Source organism: Haliaeetus albicilla, chromosome 20, assembly GCF_947461875.1.
Source record: "Haliaeetus albicilla chromosome 20, bHalAlb1.1, whole genome shotgun sequence".
Taxonomy (NCBI): domain Eukaryota; kingdom Metazoa; phylum Chordata; class Aves; order Accipitriformes; family Accipitridae; genus Haliaeetus; species Haliaeetus albicilla.
The window spans coordinates 17,418,205-17,436,659 of NC_091502.1; the positions used below are offsets into that span (position 1 = coordinate 17,418,205).

The window sequence follows — 18,455 nt, forward strand, 5'->3', positions numbered from 1 at the left end:
AGAAAAGATGTGATTGTTAACAGTGAGCTAGAGTTGTTTGGTCAGCAGAACAGGTCCCACTCCCCAGAGTAGGTGGGGCTTTGCCTTGTTTATGCTTGTGTCTTCAGATTCCTTGTGGCAGCAGAATCTGAATAGTCTCTGACTGGACATAACGGTCTGAGACAAACAGAGAACCTGGCCCAACAAACATTTACAGACCTGAGGGGTGGAGGGTGGACTGTGGTGAGGGCTGCACAGAAAGAGGGAAGAGGCACCACATGCTAGCAGGAACGTTTTTGGAGACCAATTCCCACTGGCTTTAGCAAGGCCAGAATTTGCCTCTTTATCTAGATACTTAAATACTAGGTTCGGCTTACCCAGGTTGCAGAATCCTTTTCCACATGCTACTTGGACAATCTTTGAGCACTGTAAACTCTAACTAGCCATTCAGACTAACTTCTCGTGGGAGTCCTAGCTGTAACCCAAGTGAGCGACCTGGTGGCCTGTGGTCCAGAAAGAGCAGTGGGTGACTTCTGTCTGCATGAAGTACCGAGTTACACCTCTTTTACTGGGCAAATACACCTGCAAACTGGGTCAAACCAATGTAATTTTTACTAAATGAGGCTCAAATGGAAATCACTTTTGTATAAATTACATGAGAATGTTGTGTTTGAAGGTCATGTACTCTGCTCTTTTGTTTGCTCTCCATAAGCAGACCAGATATTCTTGCTTCATATTTAACCAGGAAGCTGACTGTATAGCAAGTTTTACAATTTTTATGGTCCTAGCCTACCAGGTGTTTCATAAGAGTGACTGAAGAGGATTACATTGTTTTGAGATTATCTAACTAAAGGCATAATTACAGGATGTCAAATTAGTTAATTTTTGCTCAACTTCGAAGCAAAAAATGCCCAGCACTGAAATTGGACTCTGGATTGTGTAGTTAATGTTTCATGCCTGGGACCATAATCATAGGCAAAATCTTTTAAACTATTTCAACCCACTTACCAGTAGATTGTTTTCTCTAGGCAAATCATTATGGTTAAAACTTCTTTTTACAAGGCCTAATTCAACATCTGATTAACATTTTACACATTTTGCTTCTAATGACTGCAAAAGAAAGCATAAAAAAAGAAAAGAAAAGAAGGTCTTGCTTGACATGAAAACTGATTCAGAAAACAATCTGTTGCCCATGGGCTCTAACCCCACCTGTGAATCTAATAACAAGTATTTTTGCAGTCACCTTAGAGTTCTTAGGTAGGCTTTGTGTCCTTGAGTAAAACTGCTCTATATTTCCACAGCACAACAGTCACTTTCCGCCACTATATTTTATGCCAGTAAAATACCTGGAATATGCCAGTGTACTACCTGATTTTTGGCACGGGACTTTGAATTTTAAATTTTCTTTCTATCACGACCTCTAATGTAACAAGACAGAGGCATATAAAGGTACCAGTCCCCTATTAATCAAATAATTGTTGCATTACCTAAGTATTAGACCTTTCTGTTAAACAGAAAGTTCTTTAAATATAGCATTTTCTGTCAGGTGACTGTGCTGATGCAATTAAAAGTGTGACAAAGTGTGCTGCTTTGTTTTCTCTTTTGGAAAATGATTTTTATGTTTCAGTTAAGGGTTGGGCCTACTGATGCAGAAGATTCATAAGAGTTTACCTCGCAGCTGCTTTCAGTATCACTGTATACCCCAAATACAGAGTTCTGCCAACATAAACTATTTTCTTCATATTCTTTATCAAAAGGCTATCTCTTGCTTAACAGATGACATGCAACCAAAGGCACTAATACTACTGCAAAACATATTTCCAGCTTCACTTTCTTTTCCTGTTTGGTCTTTTCCAAACTGGAGCAATAAAGGAATGGAAAACTAGTGGCAGGAAGCAATAAAAGACCACATTAAAGGTGCAGGAAATTTACCACCTTTAAACATATGTGCACTGAAAAAAAAGCAAGCTTTTCAGAAATCAGGGATCTCAGAAGTCAGCATGAGTCAAAGCCTACCTATGTGTCAGTAAGCCTGGGCTGTTAACAGAGTTCTGCCAATTATGTCAAATGAAAATCTTTCCACCAGTACTTAGGTTAAAACACAAGTTTTTTACAGCAAATTATGGTGTCATGCTGGAGCCTTACAGAATCACCGTATCACAGACTCTTTTAGGTTGGAAGGGACCTCTTGATATCATCTAGTCCAACCCCTCCTGCTAAGCAGGGCCAGTGAGAGCAGGTTGCCCAGGACTGTGTCCAGCGGGGTTTTCAGTATCTCCAGAGATGGAGACTCCAGAACCTATCTGGGCAACCTGTTCCAGTGTTTAACCACCCACACAGTGAAAAAAGTTTTCTTGTGTTCAGATGAAATTTCATAAGTTTTAATTTGTACCCATTACCTCTTGTCTTCTCAGTGGGCACTACTGAGAAGAGTCTGCCTGCCTCTTCTTCACTGCCTCCCACCAGGTATTTATAGACATTGATAAGATCCCCCTGAGCTTTCTCTTCTCCAGGCTGAACTGTCAGAGCTCTCTCAGCCTCTCCTCATATGGGACAAGCTCCAAGCCCCTGATCACTTTAGTGACTTTCACTGCAGTAAGTCCATATCTTTCTTGCATTAGGAAGCCCAGAACTGGGCACAGCACTCCAGGTGTGGCCTTATCAGTGCTGAGAGGAAAGATCATCTTCCTCAGCTTGCTGGCAACACTCTGATGCAGCCCAGGAGGCTGTTAGCCTTCTTTGCTGCAAGGGTGCATTGCTAGCTAACGATCAGCTTGTTGTCCACCAGGACACCCAGGTCCTTTTCTGCCAAGCTGGGGTTGTTCCTACCCAGGTACAGGACTTTGCAGTTCCCTTGGTTGAACTTCATGAGGTTCCTATCAGGCCATTTCCCCAGCCTGCCCCCATCCCTCTGAGTGGCAGCATGACCTTCTGGTGTATTAGCCACTCCCCTCAGTTTTGTATCATCTGTGAACTTGCTGAGGGTACGCTCTGCCACATCATCCAGGTCATTAATGAAGAAGTTAAACAGTATTGGTCCCAGTACTGACCTCTGAGGCACACCCCTAGAGGCTTGCCTTCCTACTGGACTTCATGCCACTGACCACAGCCCCTGCCCAGGCCCAGTCATTCAGCCAGTTTTTGGTCTACCTCTCTATCCACTTATCTAACCCCTACTTTGACAGATAGTATATGGAGATGTTACGGGAGACAGTGTCAAAAGCTTTCCTGAAGTCAAGGTAAACACCATCCAGTGTTCTCCCATCACCCACCAAGCTAATCATGTCATTGCAGAAGGCTATCACGTTGGTTAAGCATGATTTTCCATTTGTAAATCCATGGTGATTACCACCAATCACCTTCTTGTCTTTCATGTTTTTAGAAATGGTTTCCAGGATTAGTTACTCCATCAACTATTCATTACCTTGTTAATGAATCAGAAGTAGTACCTTCTTATAGCATTCTGCAATTTTATTGACTGCTTGTCTTCCAACCATTAATTAAGTCAAATTTTGCTTAGGTTATGGTATAATTAATCTAAAAAGTGATAGCCGAGAATAAGACACTAATTGGAAACATGTCACATATTCTCATAGGCTGAGGCTACCCACAGGCTTGTAATCCTGTCTGGAAAATAAATTATACATTAAATTTCTGGAAGTGTTGTGGAAGGCATTTCAACTCTTCAAATAAGTTCTTTTGGCCTCAGTGGTACTGGCAGTGTTTGGGGGTAAAAGAAGGAATATATAGCTGCCTCTTTTACAGTTCCCAAAGTACTTATTTCTCAGTCCTTTGCAGATGATTTTTATTTACATTTTGTGAATGGAGCACTGGGGGCCTGAAAGACCATAGCACTTTAGTCAGAAGAGAACGCATGATCAGCTTTGGTGGAGCTTTGAATAGTGTAGTTAGCTGGTTTAGTGTAGTTACCGGTTAGTTACCTGGTTTAGTACAGCTACCACTGAAGTTATGAGTTTTATCTGGTAGTTAGCTATGCTTTAATAGTGTAGTTTGCTGGTTTCTGTAGGAAAGTTTCGAGAAAGGTCATCCCTTTGCTTCAGAATGTACACAAGTATTCCTTGTGTAAAGCCATTAACATCTACTTTTTGTGAATTCTAACTCTGTTAGATAATGGAATTAAGCAAATTTGCACATAGGTATGAAGTGGGGGCTGTTTCTGAACATCTTGATGCCCAAAAGCTCCTTGGCTTGTCAACACTTTGAGAAATCTGTTATTTTAATTTCATGCTTCCGTAGAAGTAATGGTGTTCTGACTCTTTCTGCATATCTCTGCATTCAGTACGTGAGTAACACCCACCATTCTTAGCAGCTCTTGAATACATGAAGGATGCAGTCCTTAAGCCTGAAATCAGAATTCTTAACAGCCTCAATGAACGAGGCTAAAAACGTGCTCAGCAACGAGTGGTTTCACTTCAGAGCAGTGCAGTAGCAGTTACTGTGTAGTTTACTACATCAGAAGGGGTTTGCTGAGGTGCTTTTAAGAAAATAGAGGAATTAACTTTTACCTGAGAGGCTAAAAAGCATGGCCCTCTTTTTTAAAGGACAACATGGAAGAAAGTACAAAGGTGTGTTAAAGTTGCATGCTGTCTTGAATTTGCAGACCAGAAGGTTTGTCTGACTGAAGATGGAAATTCCAGCTAAGATGTTGTGTGAAACTTTTCCTCTGTAACAATCCAAAAATTACACCCTGTGCATTTCAAGTGAGTAATGCCTGATTTTAAATGAGTTGGCTGGAATGCTCAGTCTTTTGAATAGAGATTCACAAGAGTCTTAAGAACCATAAGTTGTAGTTCACGAAAAGGAGGGATGGGATAGCTCCCAGTTGGCACATGGTGACTATGCCACCTGCATGTCTTTACTTGTCTTGAAGCAAAGCAGCATGATTTATTATAACATCCTTTTACTTCTCAGTAGAAAAGCTAAACAGAGTTGTCTTCTTCTAAGAACACCTTTAAAAAGTCCTAATGACTACCATACTGATGAACCTCACTATGGGCAGGATCTGCACAGCATGTGTAGCTTGAAGAGACACTCTTTTTTTTAAACTGTGTAGATAATATTCAGTAAGTAGATTATTTTTACTTGAATGAAAAGGAGGAAATAAAAATACCTAGATTGATTAGATTACACATATTTATAGGTGATAGCCATCTGACATAAGGTCATTTTTCCTATTTGAACTCAAATGAAATGATGTGTATACTGAGGTAACTGGAAAAATTGCTCTAGCTTTAGAATGAGAGGACACTGAGAATTTCAGGCAGGATTTGAGCAATCTTAGAGACATGAGGATGCCATTTATAGGTCCCTGTCTTTTTTGCAGTGCTATATTTTACAATTTGATGCTAGCTCTGAACTTATAATTAGTTAACATAATTATGTATTATGCAGATATTTTTCCTGTTAGTCGGACTGCTAGCTCCAGTGGCTGTATGTGGTATTTTCTGACAACGATTGTTGCCTTCATTGTGCAAATATGGCAATCTAAACCAACAGATGAACAGATGCTGTTCTATAGCAGAAAGATGACAATGTTTGTGGAAGTGTCATGTAATATTATTATAATCTTCATACAGGTATTTAAACATTGAAAATGAGTCAAGTCCATAAGAAGTAGCTGAAAAAATCAGTAACTTTGTGAGAAGGATTATGTTTTTCCCTCAGACATAATTTAAGCAGCATTTATTAAACAGTGTAATCAAATACCTCTATAATTAAAAGAGAATCCCAGCAATCAATATCCTAGTCATTTGATGAATGTGTTTAGGCTGTTGTTATCTGTTGTCATGCCAAGACGTGACTGTCCTGTATGCAGCCGAAACGTCAGGAAAATGCCGATTCTGTGATATAGCTCAGTCTTTATCAGTATGGAGACCAAAAGTAAATCAGAAGATTCCAAAGCAGCTACTGTTGTTAAGGAGGACAATGGAATGGCACACACAGTGATTTAGATATATTTTTGTTAGCTTTTGCTGTCAGGAAATCTGTTTCATGCCCACATCAAGGCAGGAGTTTAAAAACTAGAACAACTGCTCAGAATGACTTTTAGGAAGATGAAAATTACCATAGCATTTCTTAGTTTCTGCAAAGGAAAAAATTGGTTTTGTTCTATCAGCCTAGGGTAACACAGCTGTTTTAATATGTATTCTTGGGAACAAGGCAATGTACTTGACAGTCTATGTCAAGGTACCGGTATGTGCTTGTAAAAGATAACTTCTAAGAAGCTAAAATCTGGAGCATATATGAAGATACTGGTAGACAGAATAGATCTGAATTGGAGTAGGAGTAGAATTTACTCCTAGAGGCAGACAACAAGTTATCGCTGATTTAATGAGACGAATGTAGTCTCCTATAACATCCTCAATAGAATGGTTCAAGTCACCTGGTGAATATATATCTGCTAAGAATAGTTGAAAATATTAGTCTTTTAAAATGAGCTGTCCTGACTTTCTGTGAGTAGATTTGGTCTCTTAGCTCTTTGGCTGATTGTGTCAAAGAGCACCATGAATCCATGAATTGCTTCTGCTGCTCCATCCAAGAATAGATCTTTACTGCAGAGAGGTCATGCCTCATGCAGGCAGTGAGCCTTGCAAAAAAACCCACCAGTCCAGAGTCCAGGAGAGAGCTGGCAACAAAGGGAGCGCTGCTAAGACATGTTGGAGTTGCCGTATGACAGCTGCTAAGAGGTCCTTCTAATTTCCTGTATCTGAGGGTATGTTTGCATTGGTTATTTCAGGGACATGTGAGGAAACTTATTCATACTCGGAGCTGAAAAAAAAAAACCTGTGTGACTGTGTTAGACTTGGACCTATGGAGAGCCTGGGTATGGTGCTGCAGGCAAAGTATCACACTAACATCACTTTTTGCTTTTCCTTTTGCTCAGAACATGAGTAGAGTGGACTTGTGCCAAATGAAATACACAACATAAATATTCCCTTAGATTCTTCTGTTACAGGTTCAGGAAGACCCTTATACTTCTCCAGTTCCACCAAGTGCTTATCATTCTATTTCCTTTAAAGATAAGCACACCAATAGCTCCATTTACCAAGTGGAATAGAACTTAACATTATGTTCTGAAATAAAAGTGTCTTGGAGCCGATCTTGGCGATATACTTCCTATTCACTTATCAATAAATAGATTTCTTCCTCTACAGGATAAAAGAAAATTATAATTTAAAGCTATCATCCAATATGGTATTGCCAGGTCCTTCAAAGGAGGATATAGAGTACCCTATAGCTGTAGAAGAACCTGTCTCGGATTACAATTTTAACCTAGTCCTTAGTTGCTAGAATTTGGTTTATACCTGCCACTAATACATTCAATACTTTCTCCAATTTTTGGTAGTGTTAGCCATTATGATTTTGAATGCTCAGAATATTCACAAAAGAGCCAGTAGTTCTTTACATTTACCAAATTCCTGACTTCCACAGTTTACTTATTGTTTGAGAAGGTGACTTCCATTTTAATATTCTCCATCTCCAGATTATGCTGAACATGTCCTTGGTCTTGTGTCATGATTCTCTAGATGAAAAAAAGATGATTCTAGTCTATCTTCTCTAAGGCTATCCATTATTTTATATACAGTGTCATATAAAGCCATCTCCTATTGCTTCTGAAAAAACTGTTTATCTCCTCAGGATTCCCTGTGATGCAGATTCATACAGAAGTTATTTTTCTCCTTTATGATGTTTCTGTACTCCTAAATGCTTTTTCAATCCCTGTAGGTGGATAATTTCCATACAAACTTTCTACTTCCAAAATATTTTAAAATTCTATGTTATTTAGATTTCTTCTCATCTAGAACATTCTTAGGTCTCTGATTTTCACTTTTTCCAAATTTACTTGCAAGGTTTACTTCCTTTCACTGAAAGATACTTCCTTTGTTAAAGTAATTTTCCTAATTTGCAGATGAACAATACTGGCTTTTCACTTTGCTCTTCTACTTTTGGAATTATTAACAGGTTAACAAAGTCTAAAGTTATTATTTTATAAGCAACTTTGACGATTTATTTTCTTAGCTGGTTACTGTTTGAACCAAGTCTCACAGAAAAGAGAATGGACTTAGTGATGAATTTATTCTGTTTCCTCTCCAAGAAGAGAGTAGAAGTGTATTTAGAAGTATGAGATGAATCATGGGCACATGACTGAATAATTCTAGAAGTGTTATAGAAAGACTTGGAGTATTGATCATTTGGAGGTATCCTCTGAGAAAAGGTTTCATATCTTCATGGACAGACTTCACCTAAGCATGTGGGATACCAGCTTGCAATCCAAGCTGGCAGAATGAATAAAAAGAACTTGAAATTGAGAGATTGGAAGAGAGCCTGAGAAGGAATCTAATATAGTTTCTTCATTTAACACCCAGGGCAGGGGGAATTTTGGCTTCAGGAAGGTGGTGGTAACAAATATAGAAAACAGGAGCTTGAAGACTGAGGAGTTTGACTGGAGTGGTAATAAAAAACAGCAGTAGAGTCAGGAAGAGAATGCCAGGAACCTATGCAACAAAATAGGGGATCCAAAACCAGTGACAAATTAAAATCAAACTTTATGGAGATAATTCTGTTAGAATGGAATTGCATCAATGATCAGAGAAGAGAAATATTAACTGAAAGTTGTATAGTCTTCATAAAAGGATGGCGGTGTGTGTGTGGGGGGGGGGAACTGAGAGCATAATATCCTGGTAAAAGCCAAAATTACATTGGGGAAGAGTTGTAAAGACAATGTACAGGGAAGTGCAGAGAAACCTGCAATAGGATGAGATCACCTCATGAAAACAATTTAACGATGGGACAGTGCAGCTCCTCATATGTAAAGGAGATAATAAACATACTAATGGCTGTTGAGTTCTGGACATACACCCAGTAGATTTCTTCAATACAGAGTCTATTTGCCAACATACACCGGCCTTTGTTTTGATAAAGAAAAAAGACATCCCTGAAGAGCATGTCACAGAAAATAAGGTTGTATTGAAAGCAGATGAGATTATTTTGTTTAAATTAAATGGAAGAATAAACAAAACAGGCATAACTAAGAAGGGGGTTTGCATATTTTGATAAATAAAAGAAGCTAATTAGGAAAGTGAAGTCAGCTGTATTGAGGAGCTTAGAGACTTGAATGTGGAGGAAGCTTGGCATTGCTTCATATTAAAGATACAAAAATATTCTCTGGAACTTGCATCCAAAAGAGGGAAAAAATATAAGAAAAAGTTCCAGAAATAGCTGGAGGAAAATTTGTCTCAGCAAGGATACCAGGGGCAAGAAATGAGGCTAGAAGGAACAGGAAAAGATACGTCCAAAGAAAACTGCTAGAGAGAGCAAAAATGGATAAAATGGGAACTGACAGAAACCCTAAACGTCATTGGCTTTGCAAAGACTTCTAAAATGAATAAAATGCCCTTTCACCACATTAACAAAAGGAAAAAGGGAAGAGGAGTTACTGGGAGAGGGGGAATCTGAAAATCAACTTAAAATGGCTGCTGGTCTGAAGATTTTGCTACCATTTTTAATAAGGGCAATAATGGCAGGGTTGGGGACAAGGCAGGCTGGCAGGTGAGGAATTAACATACCTAAAATAAAGCAAAAATGTCAGAGAGATTGAGTATAGGAATTTTTTAACATCTGTTATCTCAGAGATAGTGTCATGGGTTCTGAAAGGACAGAGAGCTACATGTGGGACCTGTAAAAAGGGGCTGAATGTGTTCTCTGGTCCTCACTGCCTGTAGGGAAGTGCTTGTTTCTCTCAGGCTGTGGCACAGAGCTTGGCTCCCACATGCATCCCAAAGAGCAGTTTTGCCGTGACTCACCTGCAGCTGCGGTGCTCTCACACTTTACTACTCATTTCCTCCTCCCTTGCTATGGTGCTGGCACAACTGCTGGGGTTTTTTTTTGCATGAATGGTGCTAGCAAGAAGTCAGAAAAACATTTAGGCAGGGAGTAATGAGAAAACTAAAACAGTGTTGCCTCCTCTGGAAGATTTGTTTGTCTACCATAGAGAGCTACCATGTGCTAACATGGTACTCGTATTTAAGGTGGTGAATCAGCTACAAAGGAAGAATGAATCGAGAAATCTTTGGGCTTCTTAATCTCATCCTAATTGTAGGCAAGGCTGCAGAAACAAATTTGGAAGGAAAGGAAAATTAAAGTTACAGGTAAAGACAAATGGAACAAAATTCAATGTAAGCTTACACAAAGTGGCTGTACCAACTAATCTGATCATCTTTATTTAATAAAAGCTGGCCTTGGACTTTCTGTACCCGGGAGGTTGCTCTAAACTGATCTAGCCTTGGAAACACATATGCTAGGATACCACACACAGTGTGTTGATACCACTGCCTGGATGGTGATGAAAGAAAATCGTTGGACCAAAGGGAGATAACCTATGTTGAACTGATTCTGTCTGGTTCAGAAGTATTATGTCACAAAACACAAAGAGAACTAATGAAATTTTGTGATAATACAAAGTTGAGAGCCCACACTGATACAAGGAAATGTCAAGATCTTTTTTCCTTGAGGACTAAAAGAGCAGAAAGTGGATAGAGTATAATAGCATGAGGTATGAGGTCAGGTACTGAAGGAATAATAATTGTGTGGACTGAAAAGACGTCAGAAAAAGAAGAGCTGCATTAGCAAGTGACTGCACCAAGAAGAGTCATCTATATGATGCTATCACATAAAAGGAAAATGTGGCTCCAAGGCATACCAGGTCCATTTTGTCCACCTAGGGAAAGTCAGAACAGAATAGACTGTTAATATTATTTTCTTGAAGGTATTGGTGGTACTTTACCTGCATTACTGTGAACAGTTCAGTTTTCTCTTGTTCAAGACATTAATTCAGCTGGAATAGGTGAACAGAAAGGCCTAAAACAGTCAGGGAAATGAAGACCCTGGTTTATTAGAGGAGACTAAAAGCATTTGGCTTGTTCACCATGGAAAAACAAAGGTTGAGAGGTAAATATGTGTTTATTCTCCATTATTATGGCACAAGAGTTCTCACCAGAGAAATGATCCATCCAAGTTAAATGATAATTATAGTTCTACAAATAAAAATATCTACTATAAATTAGCAACTAATAAGCACAAAGTTAAAACAAAAAAAGTTTGATCCATAGTATTATTACAAAGAGACAGAAGAGCTTTATTTTAAGTGTTGGTTTAAATGAACTTTTGTGAATGTTGAAGTCAATTTCCCATGAATTTCTTAGTATTGGGCAGCTTCAAGGCTAGAGATCCTGAATGTGAGAGAGAATGTGAAGACCACATACCTAGTCCCAGGGCCAAGAAGTCCATGGATCTAGGGTTCAAGAAATCAGGAGTACAAAATCTGAAACCGTAAGAGTGGGATCTCATGCTCTGCTCATCAAAATATGTTCTTGTCAGCATCACTGCTCATATTAAAAGACAATTTCACCAAATGGTTTCAGGACCCAGGAAGCATATTGAACATTTCAGTGGTATCAGTAATGATTTTTTTTTTTTTACGTCAGTCTTATTTGGATCAATATGATCTCTTGGAGGACAGGTGGTGAGGAGGAGGAAAGTGTGCAAATTTAAAAATGGAACTTGACAAGTTACTAGAAGAATTACATGATGACTTCACATGTTGATTGCTTCTCACCTAAATGTAGGTGACTACATTGAGATAGTCCCTCTTGATTCTCTTTAGTTTTAGTGGAGAGAAATAAACATTTTTATGGGCTGAATCATGTCATCCTAATGTAGATGTGAAAAATAAGTTAGATTAACTATGCCCTGAAAATGCTTATTTTTCTCCATTGATTACAAAGGGAGCCCAAGGGAAGAAGTTCAGAAACAGGTATCTCCACTGTAATCTTCTAAGAGATGAATTTCCAGCCCAGGAGACAACTGTCCTCTATCCCAGTGGACAGGAATAATAATAGGGGAGGAATAAAGGAGAGAAAGAGAACCGGTGTGGCTGAAGAAATTAAGAATAACTGAAAACAGCATATAACAATGTAGAAAACGTACACTCAGCTATATTAGAGATGTGGAGTGAAGGCTATGGAAAGGGAAATAACATGGAAAAAGAGTACAAGACTTGGTTATATTGCCAAACATGTTTATTTAGTAGGCTGACGAGTACCAAAATTACAATTCTATCTGCAAGAATATTTTATTTTGTATGGATGTACAATGAGAAGTATTGTCCATCTCTACAGCCACACACATTAGATAGAACTAAACATGCAAATACACACGTGTTCTTACAGGTAAAAGAAACATTAATTTATATTTAATTTGTGTTGCAACAGCACCTTGCCATTCAAATGGAAATCAGGGTCTCATGGTGCTGTGTTAGCTGTTATATATAGAAAGGAAAATAGCAGAGAGAATGAAGAGAGTTGACACAATGCACTAAAAATATCACCTTCTGCTAATGTATTCTTTGGCAGAGCACCAAGGTTAATATTAGGCCTTCTGCCAAAAGTCAAAGGGTCCCAAGTCCTCACTACTCTTTGAAGTGATACTGAGTTAATGTGCCCAATTCTCAGCTCTCGCTGATTTTATGCTGGCTTTAAGGCCAATGGGGAGATGCCTTGCCAGTTCCCACCTTCTGAAGTGCTTCCTACTGGGTTCTTACACAGCTCGTAATGTTATGGTTATAGGTATAGCTATACAAATGCATCCTGAAATTCTTAAAAGCATCTAGTGGTTTTGATTGACTTGGTGTGCCTTCAGGATACTTGACCATCCAGCAGTTTTTGTTGAGCACATGTAAACTTTAACACTTCAAAAGTTTAGAATAGTTGCTTTTGAAAATTCAGAACACATTTGACATTTCAAATAGAAAGACAGGCTGATTTATTTTAATATTTCCATATACAAAGTTGTATTTAATTTTGTAGTGTGTTGGACAAAGTTACTCCCCTCCCAAATTATAAATGATAAAAGCATTGGTTTCTCTAAGTTAAATCACTTCTAGAGATCAGAAGTTGCTCAGCCTCTCACAGCAACACTGGGTGCAGTTATGTAAGAAGACAAGCATGTTGATTCATACCAATTATACTATGCATTACTTGGAAGAGCCTTCACAAATTTCCCCCTCCCCCTCCAAAAACAAATTTAAACGTGGGAAAGAGGCTTCTGTGTGCTATGAAACAATCCTTCTGTGGTAAGGTTGGCAAAATTCCCACTGTTTAAGGAGTGAATGAGCAATCTCTAAAAGCACCAGTCCTACCCATTCTCCCTTTCTCTCCTGCTGAGCATAATACTTACCAGCATAAAGGCTAATGGGTCATTTTATTTCACTCCTTTCTTGCGCCTCATTATATAACAGCATTAAAATAGATTTGCTTTTGATCATGCTTTAATTTTAAGGAGAGTGATGCATAATTACATTGTTTGCAATTATCAGATTTCTCTGTAAAGCCTAGGACAGAATAGAGTTGATAAATCCTGGAAATATGCTAAAGTCTTGTTTTGCTTTCTGAAGGAAAGATTACTATTTGTACTAGAGAAGTGGGCAGAGCTGCTTAATTTATTCTGCATACACCTGGGGCTTATCTGAAGTCCCAAACTCTCATCCTTATCCAAGAAAATCTCTCATTAGCTTCTTCAAACAGAATTGAGTGTTCATGGTGCTATAGCTCTTTCTTTTTTCTTCGGTCACCTGAACCACCTGTCTCTTGTCACAACCGTTCCACTAGCTTCATCTTGTCCCTCTCTGACACCCCTTATTACAAGTCTAATGCCTTTCATGCCATTTTTCTTCACCATTTCACTTTCTACCACATCCGCCCCCCTTGCGAGTACAAACATGTTGTTTCTGGTTTGCTCAGGAAGTAAAACCTGTAAGTCCACCTGCTTGTCCATCTTCTCTCCTTGGAGGCTAAGGGCTCCCAAGCACTGTCTTAGCTTTCCACCACCTCCCCATTCCCTCCATCACTCCACCCACATCAGTTTGCAGTCCTCTTCTACTCTGGTCCCTCCTTAAGAAATTTTCTCTGAAAAGACCTCTGTGGACATTTACCAAACTATCCTCTTCCAGCTTCATCCCCGAGAGTCATCTCCCCCGATCGAAAACTAAGAACTGGCAATTTAAAAGGTATTTAACTTTATGAAGATGACGCAGAAGGAACTCCCTGCTCTTCTTCATGGTACTTATCAAAGGTGAAGAGATCCTTGGGACAGGGTCAGTGACATCGCCTTAAGGATGATCCTGGGAGGAGATCAGTTAGTAGGTATTTGAATAAGACCACCACGTCCTATTCAAACAGTCCTAGGACGCCACAGAGCACTTTGATCAGTATCTTGAAACTTTTCCAGTCCAAACCCTCCCCTCTGCTGCCGTTTGAACGAAGGAAGCGGTTCAGAAGAGAACCCCTTTTTTTGCTTCCCCCCTCGGCCGGCATTTGATGCCTCGGGCCGGCCGCGCTCTCCAGCAAAAGCCCGTTCCCTGGGCGCTCGTCCCCCCCCACCCAGAGCCCAGGCGCGAATCCCTCCGGGAACGCGCCTTCCCCCGCTCCGAGGGGGCGCCGGGGGAGCTCCCTCCCCCGCCGCGGCGGGGGTGCGCCCAGCTCCGCTCCGCCCGGAGCAGCAGCGCTCGCCCCCGGCCCGGCGCTGCTCGGCGGCCACGGCCCCCGCTCGGGGAACGGAGGAGCTCCGGCTCCCGGCGCTGCTGGCTACCGGGGAGCGCCGCCTTCCCCGGCTTTAACCACCCCGGTACGGCTCTGCTACTCCCGGTAACGGCTCGGTTCCCTTGGACGTAGAGCCCCCGTACAAGCCAAAGGAGCGCGCCCCGTGCCCCGAGCAGCTCCCTCCCCGTTTCTTCCCGTGCTAACCCAAACCACGCTTTCAGGCCTCAAGTTCGGCGCTGCTCCGGGGGGGTGCGATCGCTCAGCCCCGCGTAAACGGGACCCGCCGGCCCCCCTCGCACGCAGTTAGACGTGTAATGATTAGGGAGAGGGAGCCTCACCCCTCTACAAACTGCTTCTGTTCCTAACCATCGTTTAATTTAGAACAAGGGCGAACGAGTGGCTACTTCCAGGTAGCAGGAGGTCTAGCACCCATTCAAAAAAACCCAACAAAAAAAACAAACAAAAAAACAAAACCCCGCCACAAACAAACCAAAACCACCTGCGAGAAACAAGTCAGCAGTTCTCCCTCCTTCCCCTTGGTGAAGCAGCACCCCGCTGCCTCTTGGGCGTGGAGCTGGACCGGGACGACCCAGCTGAGAGCGCAGGGGCCGTTGTGATGTTGTGACCCGACTTCACTCAGCTCTCGGCAAAGTTCTGTCCCCCCGACCTGCGTGCGCACCGCAAAACGACGGCGTTCAAGACCCGATGAAGGGAGCAGTTTCGGGAAGTGCTTGGCGCTACGAGAATTTTAGTAGGTACACCGCTATTTCGGGGGTAGCACCTTGTACTGCACCAATACCCGACAGCCGGCCGAGTGCAGGTATGCGAGCAGCAGCCGAACTCTGAGCATCAGGTAACAACCGGCAGCATCAACGGGGCGGGGGGAAGAGACTATCCGCATGCAGCGGGACATACGGGAATCGGGTAAGAAACTGGCCGGAGGGAGGAAAATCCGAGAAGTTGATGCTAAACTACAGAGTTTCGTAGTTTGAGAGACATGTAACTAGCACAGCACAGATGAGAAAGCGAGTAAGTTTAGCAAATCAAACACGCAGAGCCACACGTCAGCACACACAAAGAAAAACTATAGACACGATTCAGGAAAAAACACCCCACTTTATTGGCTGCTTTCTGGTTGAAGGATGTTCGGTGAGGAGACAAGCAGCAAGACGATTCCGATCTCCTGAAAGACTATCGTGAACTCCGACGAAGACTCCGGAGCGCGGGCTGAGCCGCTTTCCCGCGCGGGCACAGCGCCTCATCTTCAGAAGTACTCCTTCAGCAAGTTTTAAAGTTCCTTCTTCCTTCCTCCGGCCGTTTCGGGCACTCTTTGTCGCCGGTATTTTAATCGGAGGGCACCGATTCCCCTCATCGGTAGCTCCATAGAGACTCCACAATGCCTCATTAAGAGCCACTTAATGACCCGCATTCTGCCCGCACAGGCTAAGGGGGGGCAGGCTGCCGGGAAGGACTGCCCCAGGGCTGAGCGTCTGGAGGTCCCTGCAGGCACGGCAGGGCAAGAACCGACAGCGGGGGACTCCTGGGTCCCCTGCCTTTAGCAGGTGGCCCGCCCGGACTCCACAAGCGGGCCGGCCCCCTCAGGGCACCGAGAAGCGGGGCCCAGGGTGCCCGCGGGGCTCCGGGCGCTCGTTACCACCTGCCGGGGCGGGTTGCCGGGGTTCGAGCCCTTACCTGAGTTCCTGAGCTTGCGGTTCTTGAAGACCGAGACGACGACCAGCAGGTTGCCCAAGATGTCCACCACGGTGGTGAAGATCAGCACGCTGGAGAGCACCGTCACCACCCAGGCGGGCCGCGGGGCACCCGCCGCCGCCTCCCGCTCCGCCAAGCCGAAGCGGCTTCTCCCGCCCGGGTCGCAGCAGTTCCTCAGGGAGCCATTCTCCAGCATCGCCGACGCCCAGTCCCAGCGCCCCGGCGCTCTCCGCTCCGGCCGCTGCCCCCAGCCGCGGCTCGGCGACCCCGCTGACTGGCCGCGCGGGAGGGCGGGAAGGCTTTTAACGGCCGCGCCGGGCGCGCGGCCCCGCCCGCCGCCCGGCGGGGCTAGGGGCGGGGCTAACGCCCCCCCCTCCTTGAGGCGGTACGGGAAAGCCCGGGGGCGGGGCGAAGTGCCCGCCCCCGGCCCCGCCCCGGCGGGCGGTGGCTGAGGTGGGGGGGAGCGGGGGCGGTTGGCGGGAGCGGCGCCCCTCGGCGCTGAGGGGAGGGAGGCGGCGGCGGCGGCGGCAGGGGTAGGGAGCGGGGCCCAGGGGCAGCGGAGGCGGCCGTGGCCGTGCTCGGTCGTCCTCGGCGACGGCTTGCGCGGCCGGAGAGCGCGGGAGAGCCGCGGGGACAGGCGAGGGCGGCGAAGGGGCCGGGCGGCGTCGCCCGGCGGCGAAGCCCGTCTCCCTCAGTGCTGCTCCCGGCAGCCGCCCCCGGCCTCGCCTGGCGGCCGCAGGCGGCTTCCCACCGCCGGGCTCGGCGGGAATCCTCCACTTTCCGCGGCGGGGAACGTGGGGGGGATTTTTTTTTTTTTCTCCCGAGGCTGGGTGCATTGCGTTCCCGGCAGTGGCAGGCCAGGGAACCCCCTTCCCCTCACCGCCTGCCAGGCGCCCGGTGAGCCCCGACGGGTTTTTCTGATGCGTTTCTTGTTTTAGTCTGGGCTACAGACCTAAAAATGATTTACGCTTCGATTGCCGTGGCCTTGTGGTTCGCGTTTGAGCGAACCAGTCTGTCAGATCAAGACGAAGGACAGCGCCCGTAGGGAGGCGACTGCAAAAGTCACCGGCAGGACGTGCTCCAACCCAGTGTCAACTTCGGAAAATGTGTGCATTTCAGAGGTTTTTCCTTTCAAAGCTGCAGGAGTAGGCAGTAGGGCATCCATGGACTTCACTCTGAAATTAAGCTTGAAACATACCGCTTCATTTGGGATCCCAAAGTGACAGATGCCATATGCTCATTTGCATTAAATAAGATGCATGCGACAGAGGAGGGCAGGCACTGCACGTCTCCCTGCCTGGCTTCCAGCATGGCTGGCACAGTTACGAGGTGCCGCTGACAGTGTATCAGTGGGTTCACATAGCACGTGCTGGCAATTAGGGCTGCTCACAGCAGACACAACTCGGAAGGGGTTTGTGTCCTACTTTGTATTGTTCTCAGGCCAGCCAGGCCACACTGGATCATTGTGCTGCTCCCAGGTTTTGCCCCACTTTTGAGAATGATGCAGGAGCTACCCCTGCAGAAGAGGTTACTGTCTAGCTGTATTCTTCCTCTTTGTGTCTGTTCAACACAGAGAAAGGTATGTCCCATGGTTTTTAAAGACTTAGATCTTGAGACAGCCTGCCTCGTTAAGTTAATTTGGAAAAATGGGGAAAGTTTCTGTCCTTTCTAACAGTAAATAATTTATTATGGCACATTGCTTCTTTGAGACTTATCTCTACACAAATGTGCACTGGTGTAATCAAAATACTACAAAGTATTGTGTGGACTTCTTTTCCCAAATTAGAAATAGTTTCTTGTTGTTCAATTTAAATGTATTGCTAATCAATTTTAGATACACTAAAGTAGTCCTGGTTGGAATGAACATGAAAGGGTGCATGTGGATTTTTGCACCAGTCTTATTTACACTGATTTAAAAAAAAAATAATCATACCTCAGATGCTTTCTGTTTAATGTAGGCAAGACATAGGGCATCATGATCCTTTTCAAACTACAGATGGAGTTATCACGGCTTCATGGCTTGAAGCACAGAAGGACTGTCTTCTCAGAATTATCACTCCTGAATAGTTATTTTGCAGTTCTGCTATAGGAAAGTAATAATTGCACACTTCACAGAACAGGCTCGTTCTTGATGGAAGCATGAGTTTACTT

At 43.6% G+C, this 18,455-nt stretch overlaps 1 protein-coding gene across 1 annotated transcript in view; it reads right to left on the reverse strand.

The window, feature by feature from the left end:
• MTNR1B (melatonin receptor 1B) overlaps positions 1–16,586 on the reverse strand; it is a 33,331-nt gene extending 16,745 nt beyond the window's left edge. The window contains exon 1 of the mRNA XM_069808403.1: positions 16,287–16,586. Within this exon, the coding sequence (XP_069664504.1) occupies positions 16,287–16,500 (214 nt within the window). The 5' untranslated portion in view covers positions 16,501–16,586. The remainder of the gene's footprint in view (positions 1–16,286) is intronic.
• Positions 16,587–18,455: the final 1,869 nt, after the last annotated feature.